Consider the following 25,559-nt stretch of genomic DNA (forward strand, 5'->3'; position numbering starts at 1 on the left):
TAACAAAAGAAGCTGAAGTAGAAGGGGAGCCTCTCTCCAAGGCACACAAAAAAAATCAGTAAAAGTTAACGATGAAAGAACTTGGCAAGCTTGGATACAACTCGTTGATTAAACACTTCAGCTATTCAATTTGCTTAATATACAACAGCTGCGAAATATGTGAAACATTTTATGCACATATCAGTGAAATATTGATAATGAGCTACAAGGACCATTCATCTAGAACTGCTGAAGCCCCCACAGAGACTTGAGTGAGAGAACAGGGTTGGTAATTGGGTTTAAGTGACAAATACAGTGGGATAGCATAGTGCAAGAAAACCATAATCACAATAATGTACCATTTCCTCTGTTCGTTTCCACCTCTTGTTCTATCTAAAGCCGGAAACACTGACGGAGTTTAACTTGCAGCCGTTTGAGGCAGGATGGTCCTTTAACTGATGAGGCAACATATGTCACTCTCTTCTTCCCACAGACAAAAACCCGGTTTGAGTGATTGAGCAGCACACACACACACACACACACACACACACACACACACACACACACACACACACACACACACACACACACAGTCCCTCACTGACACGCAATGGATTTGTGCTTTTTGAAGTGATAAAGCAGCAGCATATGCCCGGGCAGACACTGTGACCTGTGGTGACTGATTAAAACTGGAAACAAAGGCAGAGCTGAAGAGCTCATTAGCACCTCTGAAAGTCTTTATCTTTCACAACACAACAGGAGCAGATTCCTGAACTACCAGCACCCCCACAGCCACATGGCCGCTCTCAACGCTCATTCATATTTCAGTTTTCCCGTGGTTTAACGTGAGTATCTGTCAATTTCTGCTTTATTAGGTACTTGCCTGCTCTTTAATAGCGGTATCAAAGCTAAACATTCAAGACAAAGAAAGTCAACTTAAAGGGTGTTTAACTGGCTGCTACTGGAAAAAAAAAAATTGTATCAAGTATCAATTAGTTTTGGGGAGTTTACTTCTTATGAAACACAAAAAAAACTTTTTATTTCCAGTATAGTTGAGTTTTTTTGTCCGTCCTCTATTTCCAAATGGAAAGTTGACCCAGAACAAACCCATGAAAGGCCACACTTCATGAACACAACTCCGCAGCTCAGTCCTCTATTGTCTGGCTACCTCCACCAGCAAAGGCGTCTGTAACTGACACACCACCATTGTATCGTCCCTGGTCATATCACCATTGGGTCATATTGTATCTGTGGTGCCTTAGTGTATGAAGCTTGTTATCTATCTGGGGGTAGAAATTAGAGCTGGTGCTTTGGGAAAGACAATAAGACTGTCTGTGACGGATTTGTCTGACAATCTCTGATACAGCTTGTTAGCTAGAGCAGTTTCACAAACCTTGATGATATTACAGATTAATGGGGTTTAGATAGAATTATCCTACAAATTATACATTTGATGTGCTGTTTAATTTGTTAAGACAGAGAGAGGTGATTGAGTTGATCATTCTTGGCTGTGGATAAGTAGGAGTTGAGAAGATACAGCTTTTATGCTGCTGCTTGACAAAATAAAAACCTCTTTCAATTCTTTCAATGAAAAAAAAGTACTAAAAGCAAAGTGTTCTTTTTTTTCCATAACTGGTTCAAAGTCAGGAATGACACAAAATGAACATATATGTTTTGTGAAAATAACTAGAGGATGTACTGGCCTACATGTTTTTACAAAGAATGAGGGTCTCGGCAGATGGAAATACACCAATACAATGTTGGAATACAGAAGCAATTTCTTTTTTAGAATGAACAGTTAGCATTTCAAAATAATCTAGTTTGCTGCAAGACTCTAAAATATGTTTTGTATAAATATTTGTACAGAACATTTGTCTCACCTTTGGGCTACATTTTATGCTACACCTGACTGCTGACGGTAACCAAAACAGATAACAAAAAATGTACTTTCAATCTTCTAAAATATTTAAATAAAGAAGAAAACTAAGCACTGCACCAGCCAAAATGCACCTAGGAGATGTTAACATACGTATACTAACTTAGCCAAACAAAGAAAGTGCAAATAATAGAAACAACAAAAAAGTTATTAATATTCTTCAACTATAACTATTCATTAAAATGACAAACTGAATCAACTGGAACAATTTGCATTTAGTTTTACTCTTGTTAAGCCACTGAAGTTGAATTTAAGCTGCACACAATACAGCAATAGGTCTTGCCACAAAGGCTACCAAGATAAAGTTCTGTTCATATTGTAGTTGCCGATTACTTTCTGGCCCTTCTCTCCAGGACAAGCAGCATTGAATAAAATGATTCAGAACAGCAGTGATACTAATGTTTCACAGGTAATTGAACAATAAATTCTACCAGCTTTAGGCATTACAAACCTCCTGCATATTGCCTTGTTGGACTTTAGTTTGGCCACACCATTTCTCCATTTAGTAATTACCTCCAAGTCAAACAAAGTGGATGGCCTATAAAAATAAATGGAACTAATACATAAAATGCTCTGCCCCTCACTAAATAATAAACCCGTCTAATCGAGTTAGCGAGAGGACAGCTTTTACTCCATCTGTGTGCATCTAGCTGATGAAGTGGAAGTTGTGGTTTGTTTTTTTCGACACCTCTTCCATACAATGTTGCTTCTGTTTTAAAGTGAGGTCCTCAATGCAGCATTGACGAGCAAAATACACACACCGGTTAATTAGACTGGTGAATGAATTGGTTTTGGACCGTCTTCCTGCTCTTTGTTGGTCCATCCCTCAAATTGAAATGAGAATTACAATACAGGCAGAAGGGTAATTAGTTTGAGACAGACGGAATCCCCCGCTCGCTTAACGCAATCAAAGAGGAGAAACGATGATGGATTGTGTGCGTCTATTTATGTGTGTGTGTACTGGAGAGGGAGTGAGACAGAGAAGTGGAGACAGAGGCTTTAATCATGTTACACTGTCCTGAGAGGCAGGCTAAGTGTATTACCACTATTGTGTCAGGAGTGCCGTTCTCACGTTGGGACTGTTATGGAACGTGTAGAATCTGTTCTCCGGGCAGTGACGAGGCTCAGGTCCAAACTCAATCAGCGGCAGATAATGTGCCAGTCGCTTCACATTGTGTACAGTTTTCTTACTCTTGGAAAGAAACAAATAAGAAGGCCCTGAAAACAATAGACTACTGTGACAGCTGCACATTGTTAGATTTTTTTTGGTGAGAAGCCATCGTTGTTTCTAATGGATAATAACATCGTTACTCTCGCAAAAATTAGGATTTGTATTCAGTGCCATCAAACCTGAGCCAAACTTTGTTTGAACTTCTATAAGCAGCTGCGGGGCTCTATCTAATACTGACAGAGTCAGCACAATAATGCTGCAAAATGACAGAATTTTTGCTGTCTCTTGTGCAAAGAAGAATGAGCAGAATAGTTTTAGCACTTTTAAAAGTTGAGGTTTGCATGCTTCTTACCACCTCTGATACAAGTCACACAACTGTCATTGCTAAGGCTCCCATTATGGAAATAGTTGATCATTAGTGAGGTCACATAATCACATCATATCTACATTACTTCTCTTTACTCTACGTGTCAATTCGGCATTCAAATTTTTTTCAAGTTCAAATCCTTGCAGGGCAACAGGATCCCTCCGTCTCACCTCTCGGCTTAAAGGTACTATGTTTCATTAGTATGCAGTTAACAGCTTCAGGGTGGCAACTTGATCCCGTCATATACGTGAAGTCGGCTATTGAGGGTTTGACAGTGTACAAACCGCAGTTTCATGGTTCCTGGTTGGTCTTAAGTGCCCATCTTTGAGGTTTTACTGACTCTGTACGAGGAAACACGTAGTTTTACAAAATTATGACCTAATTGCTCTTTGTCTTGTCTTTGTCGTGTCTCTCTTGTTTTTCTGCATGTATAATTTGATTGAAACAAGAGAGTTGATAACAGCTAACGTGTTCTTAAAATGAGGTCAGTTAAAGTGAACATGATTACCAGAATGAAGTTATGTAAAAACCTAATTGGTACAAATAGCTACGCTTGCATTGTTGAACTACTGAAACCAGTAGACTGAACGTTTCTTGTGTTGCTCGAAAGGGGGGAAAACATTACTTCACTAATGACCAATCAATAATGTTTCATGTTTACATGCCTGGTTGCCTATCTTGCGTTATTAGTAATATCGTAACTTGGCTTAGAGTATATTAAAGCTGCACTAGTCCAAATTTTTGTAATACCAGTGTAATATGAAAGGTGTCACTTGTGGCGAAAAAGCAACAGAGAATGACCACCAGAGTCTGCAGTTCCCTTGAACTCTTTATGGTGTTTTAGCATCTTTCAGCTCATTGTTTTGGTTTTGTAACATGCAGCTTTGAAACTGTTGAGGCTCATTCTCAACTCTCCTGTAGTAAACATTAAATAAACATAACCCCCCTGCTGGCTTTCTAGCACTGAACAGTAAAGTCAACAACTACAACTGAAGGAGCATTTATCAGCTAAGAATTCAGATACTTCCTTTATGAGGTCCAAAACAGTGCTAAAAGAGTCATAAACGTCAGACTTGCGTTCATCAGTTAGCTAAGAACACAAAACTAAACGACTGCCAATGTTTCTTTTGGCTGTGCAGACTTTGACTGTGGTGTAGGTCACCAGAAACGTACAGTTGACTTTTGGTTTGGGAACACAACTTTGAGTAATGCCAAATAAACTGCTGGATCACATTAAAACTCGGCCAAAACAGGCACAGGTTAAAAACAAATATAGAAATCCATGTTTCCGCTCTGCTAAATAACTACTGTAGTAAGTGTGAGGGTACGAGAGAAAGGTACGGATCTGGTGCACCAGAGGAATGTATGATCCTTTCAGTTTTCGAATGGTGGATTTCAGGACACGGATGAACATTGGACACAGATCAAGGAGTGAACCTCTAATGTGAGCAGCTGTAAAGCCAGTCACCTGCAAGGCCACAGCTGACACACAGGTAGAGTGTACAGAAGAGGATCTGACAGGTGTTAGACACACACACACACACACACACACACACACACACACACACACACACACACACACACACACACACACACACACACACACCTGATGCTCGTCATGCTTCCGGTCTCAGAGCCAAGCTTGCATCTCTCCAGCTGACTGGCAACAATCTGTCGTTCGGCTTCCAGCTCCCTGGTCAGACGTTCAAACTGCAACTCCTGGAGAGAGAAAGAGAGACGGAGGGAAGGAGAGAGTGTTAAAACAATCTGCCTATTTATTTACTGTCACATTTACAGTCATCCTGAATATTATTTTGGCTCCGTTGTCTCTGACACATTTGTAATTATTGTGAAATGGACTCTGCAGTCTGTGGTGGGAAAACAGGCCAGATAGCACTGTGTCTGCCAGCTTCACACTGCCAGACATTCACAGAGAAGAGTTTGACATGTTGCAGAACTGTGACACAGAACTAAAGCCGTCATAAATGTGACATTTGCTTTTCTGCCACAGGTTTTTTTGGGAGATGGATTATGTTATTTTTTCTGATATGAGGTGTCAGGTTCAGATGAAAGCATTACTCTAATGGTCGCCTGACAAATCATCCATGCACTGTCGCTGTATGGATCCTGCTGTTACTGTGTTGGTTAATGTGAAGGAAGTGATTGTCGATCCCATCATCGCAGTTAAAGACTAGCTGCAGCGTATCGCCCCCTGCAGAAACACCACACTTCCCTCAGTCGCAATGAATGCCCTAAATCTCATTCCATATGCAGTAGCATTGTCCTAAAGCTTAAGGCGTTTTACATTTTTAGATTCTTATTCATCTCAGAATACCATCAGGGAGACATCTGATCGGCTCATTCTGCAGCACGACAATGAACCCAAACACCCAGACAGAGTCATTAAAAGCTACGTTCAGCAACACGAACAAAAACAAGAACGAGAAGGAGTCTTTCAGCAGGTGGTGTGGCTTCATCAGAGCCCTGAACTTAACATCATGGGTCACTGAGAGAGAGAGAGAGAGAGAATTCACGCAAGAACTGTGGCACATTCTCCAAGATGATTGGAACGACCTACCTGCCACGTAAAAGCTGTGCTGCTGTAAAGGGTGGCCCCATGAGATATTATTCAATAAACAGCTGCTTTATAGTCCGCCAGTTCAATTTGCAGTTTGAAAGCAAATCTCTCACATTTTCTGTTCAGTTCAGCTGCACTCGGCAGATTCAGGCAGGACATTTTTCTCTATTGGATTATGTTGTTTCTGTATTGTTTAAGTAGAGTTGACTGCAGGCCGTCCTTCAATGTGGCCAAGAACACAATCGCATACAAACAGCTGAAAGAATGTGAATGACGCAGTAGAATGTGGTCTGAGCTGGTCGGATCACACCTGGACTTAGAGCTGTCCACTTGTGATCGGATCACCCAGGAGACAACGAAATCTGGATAGCGATGTGAATTATCAGCTGTTGAAATATGAGTGTGTATAATTAGAGCATGCCAAATACTAACTGCCAAAAAAATTGTCTTCAGTAATGTATTTCAACTTCATAACAGTTTATCTATTCCGGTGGATGGTCCTTGTAAGAGGCCCATTGTTTTTACACTTAATTTATGCGTGATGAATAACCACTAATTAACTGATGCACAAACAAACCAGCAGCTGATTATAGTATTTGTGTCTGCTGCTGCGATCATTATAGCTCATTAAACATAACTGATTTTACCAATTTGTGAAAAAAAAAACAATGAATCCAACTGGATTGTTTTACATCAGATGGAGAACACAGAGTACCTACGGTATACAGAGCACTGGTTTCAGAGTTAGCATTCAGATCTCAGTGCGGGTTTCTCACAGTTTCTGGTTGGTCACTGAATAATAGGAGGTGACATAATTACAATACCTTGTGTTAGAGCAGGGGATGCGATCAATCATTGTTCCCAAGGCAGCATTTGAATAAAGAGGAGCTATTCTAAATGAGATCCGAGCTCCTCAAAAAACAAAGATAGGAACAAAAAAAAGTGCATGTATTATATTCATATACAGTTTAGGTATATTTATATCCATCATTCCTAAAAGAAAAATAAGTCCCTTTGATAAACCTAGTGAACTGTGTTATATTCAAGCAATAACTGTGCAAGACAAAAAGCCCTGATGGAGCCAAATTAAGCTTCAAATATTCAGAAAGCAATTGCATTTCATTAAAAAGTGAATAAAAGTCTGTTTGCACAAACACTGCCAGGGAAACAACCAAACTTCACCCTAGTTTTTTTACCATGTGAAATGACCTCAATATAACAAAGCACATTAACGCTATTTATAGTGCTTTCTTAATGCATATTCTCAGGCTGAGACTACTGATGGGAAGCAGAGCGCTGGTCCGTGGGAGCTTAACATGCTGATGATGCCTCAGGCAGCTCCAGGCTCCCCATCATAATGATACAATGTGATTCTAATGAATCATTAATGTAATAAGTTAACAAATCAAATTGCAAATTTCACTGTAATTACGCACCATCTTCTCTTTATTAACGGTAAGCGGGCACACAAACAGGCGCACACACACCAGTAAGCAGAAACATGTCTGCCATACATGTGCGCACACAAACATATAAATACACTGCACATGAGGACGTGCACGCTGCTGAATGAGGGCAAGCTGCTGTGTCATATAGTGGATATATAGACCCACTGCAGAGCCAGGGTTAGATAAAGCTTCCCATTGACGTCATGGCCCAGTTAAGTACTTTGTGCAAACTGACAAATGTCAGATATGTTCTGCAGTGAAACACAAAGTGTAACCGTGTGTGAGAAATGTTTCCACAGTCTGCTAATGTTAACACAAAAAAAACTGCAAAGTCTTTCAAGTGAGGACTGTTAAACATCGAGAACAACATGCAGATGTTGTTCTCGATGTTTAACAGTATCAACCTATTAAAGGAAGTGTAAACAGAGGAGAGTCTGCACTCTCCTCTGTTTACACTTCCTTTAATAGGTTGATGCATGAATGTGTTTATGCTCCACTGAGGATCAAAATAAAAAAAAATTAAAACATCTTTTTTTTTAGCACTCAGTAGGCAAAAATTGATCATCACAGTATTTGCTGAAGTTTTAGCAAGAAGCCAATCACACGCCAGAGGCACATTGGTGATTTCTGCGTCTATGATCTCGTCACTTAAAAGGCTAATTTGAAGATAAAAGCTGTAATCCTCTGATGCCAATACAAACCAGCCACCGCAGATAGACGGAGATAAAGCTGCATATCTTATTTACATCTCAAACACCACTGCATGCAGCCAAACTGCAGACTTTTATAATGCAGCCAAATCGATCTAAACACCCCAATCTGCTGATGTAAAGAAAGAAAAAAAAACAAGAAAAGAAGAAAACCTACTTCAAGGCAACATCTCTGTGGCAGCTGAAGGAACAGATGAAAAGTGTTTTTGATGTTGGTAGTGTGCACTGAGAGGCTGACTAACTGGCTTGATGGTGAGCCGTGAGAATTCAGATGTAAGTCTTCTTAAAAACAGCCAAACAAAAGCTCCCCCTCCACCCTCCCCCCACTTCTTCCCCTCCAATCTCTACTCCCTCCAATTCAGGGCTGACAGGCAGACACCTGTTACTGCAGAGGAAGAGGCAGGCACCATGATGGAATTTATTCTGAGGAAAATGCTGGTGAAAAAGAGGCAAAAAGGAATAAAAAAAAATAAAAAAAAAAAGTAAAAGGAAGAGAGAGGAATGTAAGCAGTGAGGACACGTACCTTCACATGGACCATACTTCACAAAGACACACAAAATCACAAAGTATCCCGCATGTCTTTTGCTCCCCTCTGGTCAAAAAGCGACAACAACAGCGCTCCCTCTCCCTCCTCCAAACACTCATCTGTCCTGGGTCAGGACACAGCCAGCGAAAAAGAGACCCAAAGAAAGACACAGAGAGAGAGAGAGAAACCACAAGTGTCACTTGAGCTGACTACAACTCAGCCCCCTCTCTCTCTCTCTCCCCGTCTCTGTCTCTCTCCCTCCTCAGGGGCCTAGAAGCACACACACACACACACACACACACACACACACACACACACACACACACACACACACACACACACACACACACAATGTTCACTGAGGCACAAAGGTCCCCATGGCAACGAAGCATTTAGAAGCCCCATGGCATTATTTATGCAACGTTGCATCACAATGGGCCCTCCCACCAGCCGACCCTGCCAAAAAAGCCGCAGCTCTCCAGCCACTCTCTGCCCCCCTCCCTCTCTGTCTTTTACTCTCTGACCAGACCATCTGCACTCCCCTCTCCCTCCCTTCCTCTATCCCTCCTCCTTCCTAACCTCATCCACCATCACTGAAAAGCAAGGAGGGATTTTGATCTGACCATGGAAGCAGAAGGGGATGGAGGGAGGCAGGCACACACACACACACACACACACACACACACACACACACTCAAAAGTAGACTCATACTGACACACAAGCATGCCAACACACACACACACACACACACACACACACACACACACACACACACACACACACACACACACACACACACACACACACACACTCCGTTCTGCCTCAGTGAAATTCTCTGGACTGAGACGGGATGTAAGGAGCGGACTGGGGCACAAGAAGCACATTAGTTGTTCCAGCATACACAAAAGACACACACATTTCAACATGGCCTACACACACATTTGGACTAATGGCTGGATATTATCCGTACAGACTGAGAAGGTGAACAAACAAGTCTTTTTTTGTTTTATTCCTCTACAATCTATAGTATCACGGTGTTCTGTAATGTGCTGCAGGAGCCCAGTCAGATCAACATTAACAACAAAAGTCAAGTATAAAATGAGTTTTTTCACTGGATGTGCTCATGGAGACGCTTAATTCACTGTAATTCAGCTTTTCTGAACTCTGACATAAGAAACTAAGTAGTTGACTGATAGCAAACTATAAGGTTTCAGGCAATGAACAGCCACAACATTGAAAGTGTAACAAAACAAAGCTTTACACTGTCTCTCAGTATAAACTGCTCCACAAACAGGAATAGTTGTATTGTACTTTAAATCACACTATTGTTTGCTCAACTTTGCTGGCAAACAATCAGTGGCTGACTGCTGCTGTCAAATACCCAAAGAGCTACTAGTGAAATCACTGATTGGTTTGTAAACTGCCATTTTAATGCCTCAAGTCTGGTACTTTAGACCATAGCCATTTTGTTTCTTTGGAGCCAAAATTTACCCTATTTTTGGACAATCTGGGGAGGAGCAATGGGTCTGACATAGTGTCCTCACTATGCCCCGCCCACTTATACTGCCAACATGACTGCACTCCAAGCATGTCAATCAAACCAGGCACGCCCCCAAACATATCTCTCTTTGAGGCCTAATATCTCATTTTTATGGAATTATTTTCAGAAGGAACACCAGAACGAATGACGCCACAATGACTTTAGTAAAAATGTATTGACTTTGTATTTCATGAAAGAAATTGATGCTTTTTGTATAGGAGTCTATTTGTAGCCAGAGGATGTTTGTAGCCAGCCCCTAGTGGTCCTCAGGGGTATTACAGTTTAAGACACTCCCACAGCCTATATGTTACAGTAGGATGACCCAGGTGGGGCTAGATGCTGAATGTGCATGTTTTCCTGTTAAACATTATAAAATCTTTTCTTGACTTGGTTGCCATATTCAGATTTTCTGATCAATAATTAAAGGCCTGCTGCTTCTGTGATAGTTACAACAATAAAAATGCAGATTAGTGCAAAGAAAAAGTGCTGTCAGCCGAGTTTAGCCAACCAGTCTTTTTATTGTTGACTCACAAAATTGCCACCATCTGCTGAACTGGACGAGTGGGGCTGCAATATGGTAAATTTAAATACAAGTTGAATACTTTATCTCTTAAAAGAGTGTTTAAACGATCAAGCTAATGATAGTAACAAGAAATCAGAACAAAGTGTGTGTGAAGTCTTGACTTGAAACACGGTGAGGTCCTCATGAAAAACAAGCATGAACGACCATCTCTTACCCAGATACAATCAGGCTCGAAATCTGAATCCATGGTTTCCCAACCAGCGACAGTTAGTTCCATGATGTGCCAAGAATCCTTGTGAAAATGTCCTCAGCCTCGATTTTCTTTGTTCCCCTGATCTGACTTGTACACACTCTCTGAATGACACTAACCAAACCAATCATGACATCCAAATACATTCTGCACATGCAAAGCTGGAGCCTCCAGTCATTTCTTTATTCAAATTTACATTGGCTCAGGTTACGCGGCTGTTTGGCTGCAGGCAGACTGACCACAGGTTTAATCACAGAGATAAAACTACATGGATTATTTTGATCATCTTGTTTCAGTCTGCAACTGATATGAGCAAATGATATGAATTCACAACTCTCTGAACATCCATATATGTGTGTGTTCAGATTAAAGTGGAATGCGGCAAAGTCTTCTGCACTCGCAGCTCATCCACCTCCAGGTTGCATGTGTTGTTCATTCTGAGCTGCTTTTCTGCACAGCACAGTTGGAAAGAGTGCTTATCTGAGTTCCTGCAGCCTTTCTGTCAGCTCCAACCAGTCTGGCCATCCTCCTCTGACCTCACATCAACAAGACATTTCTGTCTGTGTAACTGCCGCTCGATATGTTTTTTTTATTTTTCGCACCATTTTCATAAATTTGAGAGACTGTTGTGGTGAAAATCCCAATAGATCGGTAGATTCAGAAATACTCAAACCAGCCCGTCTGCCAACAATCATATCACAGATAAAGTCAGTGAGATCACATTTTTATTCATTCTAATGTTTAATGTGAAATTTAACAGGAGCTGCCGACCTGTCTGCAGGATTTTATGTGTTGCACTGCTGCCACATAATTGGCTGATTGGAGCTCCAACTGAATGATTGTTGTTACATCTGATGGTTTAAAAAAGGGCTCACCTGGGTTTCATTACCGGCTGGGCAGCCCCAGATTTACTCCATTTTATGTGCATTTACACCATTTGATTAACTGCAAAATTGTTCGAAATTTTTAACATTGAATGTGTGAATGTCCTTAATCCAAATTCTAGTCTCAAGATCTAAAATTAGATTGTTTTCTGTCTGTTAAGTAATTAACGGAACAGAAAACACACACTTTTACAAGATAAATTGTGAAAAACAACATAATATCATATTGGAGTTGCTTGTTTTTGTCTGACCAACTGTCAAAAAAGAAACAAATATTGAGTTTATTATTATAAAAAAAACATCAAACTAGCAATTCCTATTTGTGAATTTTGTCAATCTTTGCTGAAAAATTACCAAGTTGTTGCTAATTATTCTCAAATAATTATTTATTCAACTTCTAATTGGGCTCTAAAATGCTGATTGGTTGCTTGGCTTCTGGGGAAACAAAGAAAGTGCCAGAGGACTCTTAGGAAGTTGATCAGGCCATGGGCCTCACTGACTAAATACATAGTCATTTTCAATTTCCCTGGAATTTAACAAACCTAATATTGGATTGCATAAAAATGCAATAATTTCTGCTGACTATTATCATAGCAGAAGCAGGTCTGTAGGGGCTTACAATAGATAAAGTACTATAGCCATCACAATAATAGAAAAAAACACTCACTGGCTGGTGACAACAACATATTGTTGCACATGCATATCAGTGTGTATGTGTGTGTGTGTGTTTGTGTGTGTAATCATAGCCTGATAAGCAATTAAGAGAAAAGGACAAAACAATTAACTATGTCTTAATGAGCAGGTTCTATAATCAAGTGGCTGTCAGCTGATTGCATTAGTAAAGATTCAGCTCCAATCGGAGCCTTTTAATGGAGACAGAGAGAAGACAGACAGAGAGTTAGTGTGCAGCCACTAGCTTACAGGACCACGCCGGCCCCTGAAAGCCCCATTAAGGCAATTAGTAAAGTAAAATGAATGACTGCAGGACAGTGGTGGGCTGCACTGCTACGTTGGATTGTGTGTGTGTGTGTGTCCTAGCCGAAGCTGTCTTCGCCTCTCTCTCCAGTGTAAAGCGGTCTAATTGTGCCCTGCGGTGTCCGCCTGGCATTTCGATGTTTCAGACGGGGGGACCTGTTCGATGGGAAAATGTCACAGTGTCTGTATAAGCTAAGGCCGCTGCTGTCTACAGTTATTGTTTTTAGGACCGAAAATTTGTAAGTACTTCCAATTGGTAACAAAGTTGTCCCTGAGGCAGGAGGAAACAACACGAGGTGTAGCAAAAGATGAGGATGGAAAGATGAGGACCAGGGGAGCAGGAGGGAAGATGTATGAATCGGATAAAGAAGAGGAAACCTACAAAGTTGGGTACAAAAGATTCAAGTAGATTTAGTTCCCTCTGGATACAAGTTAAATGTTTGTCTCAAACCAGACACACCTGTCTTGTGTTCCGATAGCTGCAGCAGGTTTAATTCCTCTCCTCACCTCTGTTTCTGCTTCCAGCCCCCAAAGCAACTGGTTTGAAGCACATGGTTAGGGACATGAATTATGAGCAACTGTAAAATATTCAGAGCGCTGTGTCTTTGTTGAGCTTTCACTGCTGCAAAATAGGAAAACTGTTCTGCTGCCATTAAGGTAAAATTGTTTATTCAAACTGCAGGGCAAATGAAAACCTCAAAGATGTAGAAAGTTCAAGGCCGTGACACGAGGTAAACATCTGAAAGCAGAGAATTCTCCAGTTTTCTTGACACTGTAGCTTTAATCACATTGAAACACCTCGTGGTCTTGTTATTTCTGTTTCCGTTTAGTGGCTGTTGCTGGGAGGATTGTCAATCCAGTATTCTGCATCTCTCTATCTTCAGGTCTAAAGGATCACAGTTCCGTATGAGCAGCTTTGCAGATATAAACGCTTGACCTTCGTTTCACTTGATGGATTCACAAACACAACAAAGTGGAAAGATCACAACAGATCTGTGTTCCTGTCTGCACTCCTGTTCCTCTAAAGTCCATATCGAGCCTAAACGACTCCAAGCGTTTGGCTCCACTAGTTGTATTGAGGATGTATTGGGAGCGGATTTGTTTGGACACGAATCTACGTAGGTATGTAGAAATGAAACTATTGGTCAAGTAACCAAGGCATCATGGTCATTTCTGAAGACTTGCACAATCACTGCTCCAAACAGACGAGTGTGTGCGCACAAATGCGAGGTTTAAAGCAAGCATATCTGTGGCCTGGGTCGATTGAGAAAACTATTTTGATCAAATTTTACCTATATTTTTTTTTATACTATTGTGTTATGAAAGAAAAGGTTTCCACATTTTCCAGGAAACTAATGACCCATTTAGTTTTCAAACGTGCTACCAAATCATCAAAAATAATGAGCTGTTCTAAATTTGCTTCAGAGCTGTCAGAGCAGAGTAATAACCCATCCGATCTGTCTTGTCCTGCTATCTGACCAAGATGAAGTGACAATAATTTGGGTGGATCAAATCCAACGTGAACCCTACATTAATTACCTGGGCAATTTAAAATTAATTTATAATTTGCCACTAATGTCTCCATATTTTTTGGAGGGTGGGTCTCAGAGCAGTGTTGGTTAAAAAATGCCAGCAATGCCAATAAACAACTATAGAGGGCAGTTGTTTAGAAAGAGACCAAATTAACGCACAATAATAATGCACAGGTGCACAAAACAACAGCATGAAAAAAACACAATGTTCTGATCAGTGATGTTACAGGCAGCAGAGTATGTCAGGCACACTGACCAGGTCAGAACTGGTCATACAGTCAAAGACATTAGATTTTACTAGGTCCTCCGGTTTTTGAGAATCCACCACACTTGATGTTTCGTTTGTTCGGGGGGATCTCAGGTCCTTCTTGAGGAAGCGCCTCCGTGTGATACTTTCTAGGAGTCAAACTTCAGTTTGGTCTGTCTGACGGTAAAGTTAAGATCCCTGACTTTATCTTCCTCTGTGTACTTTTGGATCCTTGCAATTCAGGCTAAACTTCAATATAACTGAATGAACAATGAACACAGCAGTGACAGAGTAGTTATTACATCCTGTAAATATACAGTGAGGATTCTGTTGCAGACCTCTGAGTTGAGATTACACACAGTTTAGCTGGGCTTCAGCTGCGATCCCAAATGTAAACTGGGCGAGCTGCATCCTGGTCAGTATTCATGGGTTTGGACTCCTGCGTTCAACTTGCAGAGCTTTAACTACCAAATCTAAACTCAGTGTTCTCTGTATTGTCAAAGTAATAACCATGACCTTACGATGCTATTTTTTTTTATAATGCATACATCTATGCTCAACACCAAATGCTGCTTTACAAGGAACACCAAAAAACACCAAAATAGTCAAGAGAAAGATCATTTATGCTGGAACTTAATGTGCTCACATCTTTTTCAGTGACGCCAAAGCAATGAGTCACAGGATGCACTTTGATCAAGGACGGTTGTTAATATGCACTTTCCATGAATGTATGAGAGACAAGCTCCCGTCTCCCGACAATGTGAGATCAGAGAGGAAACCGAGAGTAACTGGATGCCAGTGATTTAGTTCTGCAGATATTCTGTATTTTTTGTCTACAGAAAGTTTCCCCTGTGGTCTATGATTTGGTACTAACTTGTATACTCTGTGCTCCTTAACTTCAACTTTATTCATGAATCTGATCTGCTAGTATGATTGGCTCCCTGAGGAGGCCTTCCAGCTTGTGATTGGTTGCTCCCCAAATTAGGAGTGTTTCTGACTTACCAGCTCGATCTGTCTTTTGCTTAAACACTTTTTAAAAATGTGCCTATTTGTTGTTAAATGATACCTTTTTTGTAAAGTTTGTCTAATTATTTTATGCAAAGTCAACATGTTATTTTTGTTATCTATGAATATTTCGTTAACACTTTGTCAGTAAGCCTCTTGGTGTGGCTTATGGCAGGGAAAACAATCCTATTGGTAAATGGAAAAATATTAATTATTGGAAATAATATTAGGAAGAAAACAACTGTGACAATTGTCATTCTTTCACATCTGTCACATAACTCCCTTCTTTGACCCAGGTTGTCACAGTGCCGACACCAAAGGGCACCATGTGCTTACTGTATCTCTCTAATAACAATGGCTTTGACGAAACAGCAGTATTTGATGCCCTGTGAATGACATTGGGCTGCTCTGAACCAGCGTGAGACCTTGTTATGAACATTAAATTGTTGTGGCTTAGACATGAAATTGGACAAAAACATATCACTAATATTTCTCCCATACATATACTACAATTCAACCTTTCAATGGAAATGATCTGTACATGTGGACGGAAGGGTGGAAAATGTTAGCCTGGTGTTACCAGACCAAACTCGCTGGGTGAATATACGGGTCGGGTCACGTGCCACATTCAATCGTTTTCAGTCATTGCATCCAAATTGGATGGTTAACCTTTTAAGCCCTAGAGGGCCCCAATTGGGGGCCAGGGAGAAGACTTAGAAAAACTATTATTAAAATATGGGCATATATACTGATATTTACATGTCTGAACATATCTCAAAAGTGTTCCCTTTATTATTACAAATATTTTTTTTAATGATTTTTTTTATTGTGGTTGCAGAGATATGCTCTTTTTTATTATGGGTATGAAATCAATTTTCGAGCAGAGGCCTAAAAAATAGGTGTGTTTTTAAAAGGTTAATTCTGAAACTATTGGAGCAACCTTAAACCAATCAGCACTGACCACCATTATGTGACCTAACTCTGCCTTTGCTGAAGCTACATGCACATTGTAGAAAAAGCATGGTTTCCAGACTATAATCACAGGGAAGAAAACTGAAGCTGTGAGCAAGGAAAGAGAGGAAAGAGAAATTGGACTGGTAGAGTGAAATCCTCTGTGCTCTCTAATGCATGAGCTCCCAGCTCACACCACATTGCTGCATCTTTGCCTTTCCTCATTTGCATCTGATCAAATAATTAACATCTACCGCCAGACTTACTGTATGCTCATGAAATATCAAGTTTGGTATCTTCTCCTTCACAGTGTCTGCCGTCTGCTCATCCCTCTGCATAATACAGCACGAGTCAAATCTGGAGCGCTCGACTCCACGCACACATTCACACACACACACACACACACACACACACACACACACACACACACACACACACACACACACACACACACACACACACACACACACACACACACACACACACACGCGCACACACACACACACCCCGACTCACTTGCCTGTCAATTCCCAGTCACCCACTTTTCTTTCTCTGGCAGGTAGCAGAGGGAAAGTTGACAAAGAGATTGAGCTGCCAAATGTAAGAGCCCCTTGGCCATTCCGGAGCCTACCCATAATGCACTGCTCTACCTCCCCTGTCACTGCTTGCCACTTCAAGCTACAAACAGCTCCCAGGCACTGTGAAATGGGCGAAAACACCACATGTATGCAAACAGGCCTTACGTGCAGTCAAATGCCAACTAAAATGCCTCCTCCAAACAGTGATTGTCTTGTCTCAGCTCAGCCACCGTAAATATTTACTGCAATCTCTTCCAACTGAAGCGCAGCACATGGGGCTGTAAGAGCAATGATTTGTCTTTTTTTTTTTTCTCCTTTCCAAAACCTAAAACACAAGACCGTGTAAGTGTGAGAAATGCTCTGTATATCTGTGTCTGTCTTCATAAGCTGCAAATATTTGCCAATCTGGCTAAATTGCTCACTGATGTTACTGCAGTACTTTAGACGCCAAGAAAGAAAACCATCAACTCTCTCCATTAGTCTTTGAGGTTACAGGTTAATCATAAAAAGTAAAGCGTACACAAGCTAAGCATCAAACAGGATTATGTTAGAATGATATACACGCTATTCTTACATTTTCCCTCTCATAACAGGAATATTTAATGTAATATTTAAAAATGTATGAACAATGCTGTTGTCTTCTGCTGTATGGATCATCACCTGGTGACAGATTCATTTCTGCCGAGGATATGTAGCTTCAGCATGGATACGAAGCGCTGCAGGGTTAGGGTTAGGGTTAGGGCTCGTCGTTGCTGCTAACTGGTCCGAAAAGCATTATCCTAAAAGAGCACCACATCCATAAAAGGTGTCTGTACAACTGTTGAGGAGACATATTGAAGCAAGGTTGACTGTTGCTCTTTGTATTGTGAATGAAAAGTGATCCCAGAAAGGTGACTTTTATTATGTTCGACATCCTGCCATTGAGCCAGCAGGTGGAACACTGATGCACTTGTGCAGAGGGTCAAACTAAGCGTAAGAAAACCCAGAGTTAAACATTGTTTTTGCTCAAAAGCCAGGTTTGGATGTTTATGGCTGAGTACAGTACCACCACTCTAGTCTGGCTCTGCCAAACTATTGCTCATGGCTTCAGTTTTCTTTGCCGTGATTATAGTCTAGAAACACAGTTCTCATTTGCTCAGCCACCCTGTAGGGCGGACCAATCAGGGACCAGAGTCGGTGGTTAAGTGTGATGACCTTGAAGCTTTTTTTTTTTTTCTTTTTTTTTTCTAAATGTGGTTACAGCAATGGTAGAGTTTCGCCCAACACCGACTGAAGTCTACTCCAATAGTTTCAAAATGAACCAGAGATCTACGCCCCACAGGATGGAACAACAGATGGGGCATACCAATAGCCATGTATTTACGCATCTTGGGTCCAGTTACACCCAGCTACCAACCCATTTTTCTCACAGTATTGCATCAAAAAAACCTCCCCTACTGTCTGAAAAGCAAGTTGACCAGTAACAGCCACAAAACGGTTGACTGGACACATCAAACTGTGAATGAGGTCGATTTATTATCTTACTGTCTTTCTCTTTGATCCATGACTGTTTCATATTTGTAAAATTTTACTGGCTACAAGAAAGTTTTATTTTCAAGACATCCCGTTGTGAAGTCTATAGATTGGGAGGCAGGGCCAGTGCAGGAATCACTGTTTCACATATACAGTAGTTCAAACAATGCCGAAGCAAATCTGGAAGCTGAAAACTCTTTTAGCTTGTGCGACAGGTGAGTAGCTTTCATTCAAGAGAATGTGCAAATTATTTTAAACCAATGTCTGGTGCTTCTGATACGCAAAATGAGCTTTAGCATCAGTCTTTTAGCATGGCAGCATATATGTAGCCATCAAATGCGTGTTTAACAGTCCCTTTACAGGATTCTCATCTTAAGAGCCAGCTGGAAACAATAAGATGAGATGAGTTGTTTGTTTTCAACCAAATCGGAGCTAAAAGGGACTTAATAAGCTGCCTGAGGCTGCGAAATCTTCCAGCTCTACAGGAGGAATAAAAGGCAATCGGTGGGGCTGACATGGTAACCATTCCCGTCTATCTCTGTCTGAAATTGATTGTTTAAAAAAAAAAAAAATTGAATTTTGATGGTAAATTGGCCACAAGTGTCGGCTGAAAGCTCAACAGGCAGAGCAAAAAACTGAAAACGGAGATGCTTAGGAAGCAGTACATATACATACACATACACATACAGCATACTATACTCACATACAGCTGCATTATACAACAGAAATCAGACATATTGTCTTGTTTCCACTCTGGTGCTCTGGCCTAGAGTCTTTCTTTAGCTCGAAATAACACAACGAAAAATACTTTTTCAAATGCCAACACCCACATCCCTCCCAAAAAAAGCCCTCCCCTCTCTCCTCTCCTTTAAATATTCTGTTTTTCCTTTTATTGCATGCCCCCTCGCATAAGAAGCAAAATAAAATAAATATTTGATCCACTTTGAAACCACTTCTTATGAATATCTAACTGTGTTGTGAACTTTGAAGATAACTATATTTGGTAATTTAATGAGTTAGCCGATGCTAAACAAATCTTAATTAAACCTTAATAAACAAACGCAGAGTGGTGGTGAGAAGGGGAGGAAAGGCCCATTATTATCAGAGGGCTGCTGTGCGAAGACATCAATAAAAGAACCTAATGAATCATCAAGAGTGAGTACATGAGGCTGATTGTTTCAAAGAGCAATAAATCCTGTTTTTTATCATCTCGTATGACATAACACCAATCATAAGTAGAATGAGAGTTTGTGTTTTGAAATCGGAAGTATTAAAAATGGACTATGCAAAATATTTCCAGAAAATGGGATCAATTAAAAGCATTTCAGTATTTTTCACAGGGACGTGGATGCTTACGCACAGTATACAGAACTTAATTAGCTGTATGGAGAAAGTAAAGGTATAACTTCAATTATCCAAAACATGAACTGCTTTTAATTTGGTTTCGTATGAGTTGCAGGTCAGACCTGAGTGGACCTGTTTACTGCCGGGTTAGGGTTGGAGCGAATAATTCCACTGAGCACCATGATACACATTAATTATCCAGCGGCTGAGAAGCAGCAGAAACAACAGAATTGGCCTAAAAATTCAGATTTAATAACCATTAGGAAGCCAGGCTCATTTTCACTTCTCCTCTTTGCATCCGACGAGGCAGAGAATGCAGCAGCATCTCGTCTCTGTCCTAACTCATGCTGCACCGCTGTTGTGGCTTGTAAGAACACAGCAGGTGGTCATGTTGCCGGCATCACGGACATGAAGGTTATAGCTGTAATGTAACATGTTTTCCAGTTCCGGAACAAACAGAACAAGATCATACGTGTGCTGTCTCTAACGAGGAGCACAATGAGCTTTTAGCTTAACTGTGTTTTGATGTCAGTGTTGTGTGACTGCGGTCGTGTATTTGTCAAATTTAACTGTCTGTTGTGAGCAAGTGAAGTGAGGGAATTTTCACCAAGCCTGTTGCAAATTATCATCAGGGGAACACAATTTTGTATCCCAACAATCTTCCAATTTAGTTGGGTATTTACTAAAACTACATATGTAAATGAACCCAGCTGCAGTGCATCTGATTTGCATGTGCCACTGCATATGTTCCAATGTGGGCTAGAGACGAGTTGGAAACTACAACTTGGACTTCAAGTGAAGACAATTTTAGGAACAGAAACTGTAAATTCTTCCTGAAAGAGGAAGTTTATCTGTATAAATATTTGTTGAATAGCTTAATAATCTCAGTGCAGAAAAACAGTGTATGACTGAATTAAAGTTTGAACACAAAGATTAAATCTTATTTTCAATTGCTATGGTACACAAATGAGTCTAATATTGATACTAACTTGGACCGACCATAATAATCAAACTGAGTTGCCTTACTGTTTCAGAAAATTAGATTCAGAGCACTGCTGTTATGATTAAAGTCATGGTGACTACATTTTAAAAGAGAGGGAAATATTTGTGTTGTGTATTTTGCAGCCATTGAAGTAGATATTGAGTTGAAAACATTTGACCTGCAGATGGGGCTATTGATGAAGTCAGGGTTTACCAAATCATTAGGATTCATCCTCTGGGGAGCGTGAATGTCTGTAAAAAAATGTAATGGCAATCCATTCAATAGTACTTGAGATATTGCAGTCTGGGCCAAAGTGGTGGACGAACCATGCAATCAATATTGGAATCCCTGGAGCAATGAAGGGCTGATAGAAACACTAAGGAGCACTGTAGTTCTTAGGAAACGTGAACCAAACAGGAGGGAATAGTGCCTTTGTTCAAGACTGTTTTCAGCTCTGGATCTCTACATACAGTGGAGGGAGAGGGTGACTCAGAATATGTAGTGTTATTAAAGTAATTCAAATCATGAATTTATCTTCACAGCTGTCATACTCTGAACTATTTACGTATTCCAGAATGTACACCTGCTTTTCCCAGATGTTAAAGTTCACTTTTCGTCTGCCACAGTCGTCCTTCAGCAACGCTAAATCACTACTTGTATTTGTTTCCACAGCTTTCTCCTTTATTTTGTGCCTCTAAAGATTAACACAATAAAATACATTTTACATGAGCGAACACACAAAGCACCAATATTTAGCCGTGCTGCATTTCTCACATTTTACTGGCACAAAACCTTGTGTTGCCTTTTATTTTTTAGCTTGACGGTTAAAACCACATAAAATCACATCTTGATATTTTAGAGCTGACTGGATTGTCAAACAGTACCGACCTGCAAGCAAAAGACAGCTAATCAATACCCTTTGCCGCTTTCACTCTATCTGTCACTCAATAAGACAATATGTCAGATATTTCAAATGGGCCATGTCTCACGCTGGAATTAAACTCTTTAGGACTTCACACTGTGCTTCCCTTAACAGCAGATGGGTGACAGCAGAGATGATGAACGCTACAAGGACAAAAGCTGACAGATGTGATAAATACAGCGGCGAATGGCTAATCAATCTCATGTGGGTAGAAGGAAACAGAGGAAAAAACAGCAGCGGGGATCCCCTGGTGTGACTCAGCAGAGGCAAAAGAGTCTGATTGGCAGCGGGTACACATGTCTGTATGCCTGCAGACCGCATGTCTGTGCATCCAAGTGTGTGTGAAGCCTTTTCTCGGTCTCACATGCCTGACCTTGTCTTTGAACAGAGAGCTTTAGTGTGTGTGTGTGTGTGTGTGTGTGTGTGTGTGTGTGCGGTACCCACATCGCCCTAAAAAATACATCCATGTTTTTCCTTTAGAGCCTGGTAACAAACACTGGCATCAGCCCAAACTTATTGAAAAATTACACACTGTGAAAGCAGGGATGAAGTGAAGTGACAAATGACTGGCTTAAAAAATAACTTCAGCATGGTGCAGGAGCACCAAATAGAGAAAAAAAAAATCCAGCTTGCAGGGGATGGAAGACGCAAGTGGAGGAGTGAGTGAGCAATAATCTATTCGTCTTCAAATAGCCAACACTCCTTCCATTTCTCTCTTCTCGGCTTCAGCTTTTTTTCTTTTTACACATTCTCATCTGAGGGCCATTACCATGCCCTAGATCATCTGTAAGTGAGTGTGTACGTGACCTGTGCGACTGTGTATGTGTGTGCGTGCATGTCCAAGTTTACATGACCTACTTTGACTAAGAATGGACTTCCAGAACCTCGTAGTAACTTTCAGAGTCAAAAACATGCAGAATCCATTACATTTGTCTCCTTTCAGCATTTTCACTGGCTATCTTTAGCTTCTGCTCATCTTCTCTGTCCACTAGTCCACAGTAAACATCCCTGGCACTGCTATCTCCTGTCATTAAAGAAGAGTACTCTACGGATTTAGCACAGCCCTCCTCTAGTGACACTGGTTTTATTCTGTGCATTCTTCTGTAAAAACCCGCTGCCTACATCACCCACACAGCAACCCAAATGGCTACAGATTGGTTGGTTACGCTAGTCGTGGCAAATGAACCCGCTAGCCTGAAGCAGAGATGAGGAAGGACAGAGTTCGGATACGACCGCTACCTTTTAGTAATGGTGTGCGGCTCGAAACCAAAATATTGATACTTCTGATTCCAAACATTTCCGTTATTGGTTCGATTTTCATTAAAGGGGTAAATGTGTATTTTATTATCAACAGGGCAAATAACAATGCTGTCACCAGTGTCAATGCAAATAATACCTGGTTCATAAGAAGTACTTCTCCTAAAGCCACTGAACAGGGGGCTTATTTGTAAATAGAGTACTGCTGTGTCTGATGTGTAAAATTGGTGGACTTCCCCCTTTAAATACATTATGAGATGTCACACTAACATCATATTTAATCTGTTATGATCTGACTGTATGTTGACTGGTATTTATCCTCATATAGAGTAAGCTGGTGGTTTTAAACAGTAATAGTGAGATTGTTCTCTGGCACTATTGGTCCATCTGTCCGTCATTTTGGTCCAGATTAAAATATCCAGACAACTGCTGGATGGATTAAACATGAAATTTGGTGCATTAACGCTCCTCAGTGATAACTCAAGATAACAATACAGTTCAGATGAAAGTTGAAAGTTGTCTCTCCATTTTCCATCCAATCCAACATTTTGCTGCAGACAAATGTTAGGCTTCAACATACAGAATTGAATCGTCTGCAAAATGAATGAGTCCAGCTCACGCAGCTGTAACTAAAAATGATGCAGCAGTCTTACATTCCACGAAGAAATAACTTATTTTTGCTAGCTTATGCCGAAGGCTTGGAGATTGATTAATGAAACACAGCTCACACAATTATTTGATTGCTTCTTGTAAACAGTTTATAAAATTGTATATAAAGTGCAATACCACGTAGATTGCTCCTCTTGTAGTTTAGCTTTAGCTTTGAACTCCTGCCCTTCATTAACTATCATACCGGGTCCATTTTGCTTTTATAAGATAAGATTCCTGCAACTGAAAAATGCACCACTGTTTGATTTAACTCTCTGTAGTATTTACCAAACATATCAAACCAACTTTTGTGGCACAATTCCAAATATGTGTGGTGTTACTGGCCATTATTTTGGTGAAGGATATAATAAAACCAAAGCTTTTTTCTTAGTAGTTGGTTTAAAAAAATGTTATGACCAGCAGGAGATCTTGTTTGTGTTCACCTCAAGTGGTTGGCTTACTCACCTAAAAATATGATTAAAACATCTACAATTGTGACTACCCCTTTAGAACTTTTGCAGCTTATTAACCTGGTACTACGCTGATTTTTGGTACTAGTCAACAATTATTGGTTATATTGTGAAATTATGTATGGAATAGTGTCAGATTTAGACAGATTGGTGCAATGTTATATGGCCAGTGTATGGTCATTATGCAAATGTTGAAAATACAAGAAAAAGCTGAATGTTTTAAAATAGATTAAATAAATTCAATAAGAGGACACAGTACACTACTTGTCTGTCTGTTGTCTCAACTGAATTCACAAAGAACATGTGACCCACTGTATAGTGTTTAAGTCATCACATTGCACCTGACACGGAGTATTTTTCAAACTCAGTGTACCTCAGTTCTGTATCGATGAGTGAAAAATAGAAGAGGATTTAAAATAGATGAACACATTCAGACACGTTTGAGCAGTGTGATGAATATTCTGACCTTCATTAATACATAATGAACACCAAACACAGTCTGGTTCTAATGCCTAATCTTAGCAATACTGAAACAAAACAAAAAAACAACAGTCAAGGTGACTTTGTCTTGTTCCACTGATGCTTCTTCATCCGCAGTATATCCAACAAAGCTGCTCAGACTTTGACAAAATGTGGGGGAATGATGCATCTCACCACATTAGGGTATTTTCAAAATTACAGAGAAGCTGTAGCCTGAGGCTCTTTGCTAACAGATCAAAATGTGATGACATATTTGTGACACATTAGCTCAGATGGGCATTCAATCATCAGTGTTTACTGTTTACCGTTGCCTCGTGTCGCCCTGAAAGGACTAGAGGAATTATCCTCACCACTTTCTGGTATTCATACTTCATCCCTCTGTGTCTGTTGCATGCACACACACACACACACACACACACACACACACACACACACACACACACACACACACACACACACACACACACACACACTCACGGACTTCTAACCTGTTCCTTGACGGAGGCGAGGATGGCGGAGGTGGTTTCCGACTCGGAGCCATCTCCGTTGGAGGCGTTGAGGACGGGGCTCAACATGGTGGCAGCGCTGGCAGTGTCAGACGCCACCTCAGGAACTGGCATTCCTCCTGGAAAACAAGGCAACATGCAACTCTTTTACTATTATTAAAGACACTCTGACATGCCAGCGTTTAGGCTGAGCCGCTGTCACACCTACACTTTCCCTCACTTTTGTACTCTCCATA

The 25,559-nt window shown here is 40.6% G+C and overlaps 1 protein-coding gene across 5 annotated transcripts in view; it reads right to left on the reverse strand.

Moving 5' to 3' along the window:
- ctnnd2b (catenin (cadherin-associated protein), delta 2b) overlaps positions 1 to 25,559 on the reverse strand; it is a 182,138-nt gene that overhangs the window by 116,075 nt on the left and 40,504 nt on the right. For 4 of the 5 annotated variants that reach the window (XM_069164419.1, XM_069164418.1, XM_069164421.1 and 1 more), the window contains exons 2-3: positions 25,306 to 25,442; positions 5,060 to 5,172 (exon numbers count right to left, since the gene is read on the reverse strand). In XM_069164419.1, coding sequence (XP_069020520.1) covers positions 5,060 to 5,172; positions 25,306 to 25,437 — 245 coding nt within the window. In that variant the 5' untranslated portion in view covers positions 25,438 to 25,442. Of the gene's footprint in view, positions 1 to 5,059; positions 5,173 to 8,713; positions 8,817 to 25,305; positions 25,443 to 25,559 lie in introns of those variants that run through there. The other variant, XM_069164422.1, reaches the window with a different exon arrangement.

Source organism: Embiotoca jacksoni, unplaced genomic scaffold (genome assembly GCF_022577435.1).
Source record: "Embiotoca jacksoni isolate LCO1_2020_lvr unplaced genomic scaffold, fEmbJac1.0.p SCAF_31, whole genome shotgun sequence".
NCBI lineage: Eukaryota > Metazoa > Chordata > Actinopteri > Embiotocidae > Embiotoca > Embiotoca jacksoni.